This window comes from Sinocyclocheilus grahami, unplaced genomic scaffold (genome assembly GCF_001515645.1).
Source record: "Sinocyclocheilus grahami isolate Dianchi unplaced genomic scaffold, SAMN03320097.WGS_v1.1 scaffold2189.1, whole genome shotgun sequence".
Lineage (NCBI taxonomy): Eukaryota > Metazoa > Chordata > Actinopteri > Cypriniformes > Cyprinidae > Sinocyclocheilus > Sinocyclocheilus grahami.
In genome coordinates this window covers 50,738-51,656 of record NW_015507368.1, presented here as the reverse complement: position 1 = coordinate 51,656, position 919 = coordinate 50,738, and the positions used below count along the sequence as shown (strand labels likewise).

Genomic DNA, 919 nt, shown 5'->3' with positions numbered 1-919 from the left:
GGACAGGGATGGTGCTCACAGGGCTGGTGGTGGGGCTGCTGTCCCTGTTTCAGCTGAGCATCATCACTGTGGTGTCCACGCTCTCCCTGGCCATCATGTGCTTCACCATCTCAGTCAGAATCTACTACAAACTGCTGCATGTGCTCCAGCTGGGAGATGGAGTGCACCCTTTCCAGTGAGTCTCTGACCTCTTCTCCACTCTTCTTCAGTTTTTAATGATTTGAGATATTTTCTTAACATATCCTCACCTTAGTACAAACAGACCATAACGAGCCCTGAGGAGAGCATTTGGTTGTAACACAACATTATGTGGTGGTCTTCTACACAACAAGTGCCCTTTCCATTATGCCAAGATTTTGAAAGCAAATTTCTTAATAATTGTAAACATTATATCATACGAAGTCTGTCTATAAGTGATAGTAAATTGTATTGTGCCATTAAGCTAAAAGAATGCATATTAATATAACTTTTAAACTATATATAAACTATTCCTTCAGAAAATTAACAGGGTTGACAGCTTTTTACATTCATTTCACAATACAAGCCTTGTGTTTAAACGTCATGACACTACAAGGTGCTTGTAAAAATAGTTTAATGCTAATATTTTGGCTGTACAATGGTAAGATTGTTCTATACTTAAAGTATACTGATTTACATTTACTTATGCTTGCAGTGATGAATTTTTACACACAGTAACAAATGTACCCCAGTTGCATCATTTCCATCGTGACCAACATTTTTGCCCCAATGAAGTGCTTCAAAAGTCATTGAAGAGCTTGAGAATTATTTTTTTAATTGCATGTCACCTGTGATCAAGGTGTAGTTTTGTCAGATTCTGCAAAATGTGTAGAACATCTGAATTGTGCCTACTTAGGATACATAAAATGCTAGCTATGAGTTTATTCAGAAAAAGAAAGAA

At 37.3% G+C, this 919-nt stretch overlaps 1 protein-coding gene across 1 annotated transcript in view; it reads left to right on the top strand.

The window, feature by feature from the left end:
- The first annotated feature begins 6 nt into the window (after nt 1-6).
- LOC107574347 (reticulon-2-like) overlaps nt 7-919 on the top strand; it is an 11,043-nt gene continuing 10,130 nt past the window's right edge. The window contains exon 1 of the mRNA XM_016260787.1: nt 7-175. Coding sequence (XP_016116273.1) covers nt 9-175 — 167 coding nt within the window. The 5' untranslated portion in view covers nt 7-8. The remainder of the gene's footprint in view (nt 176-919) is intronic.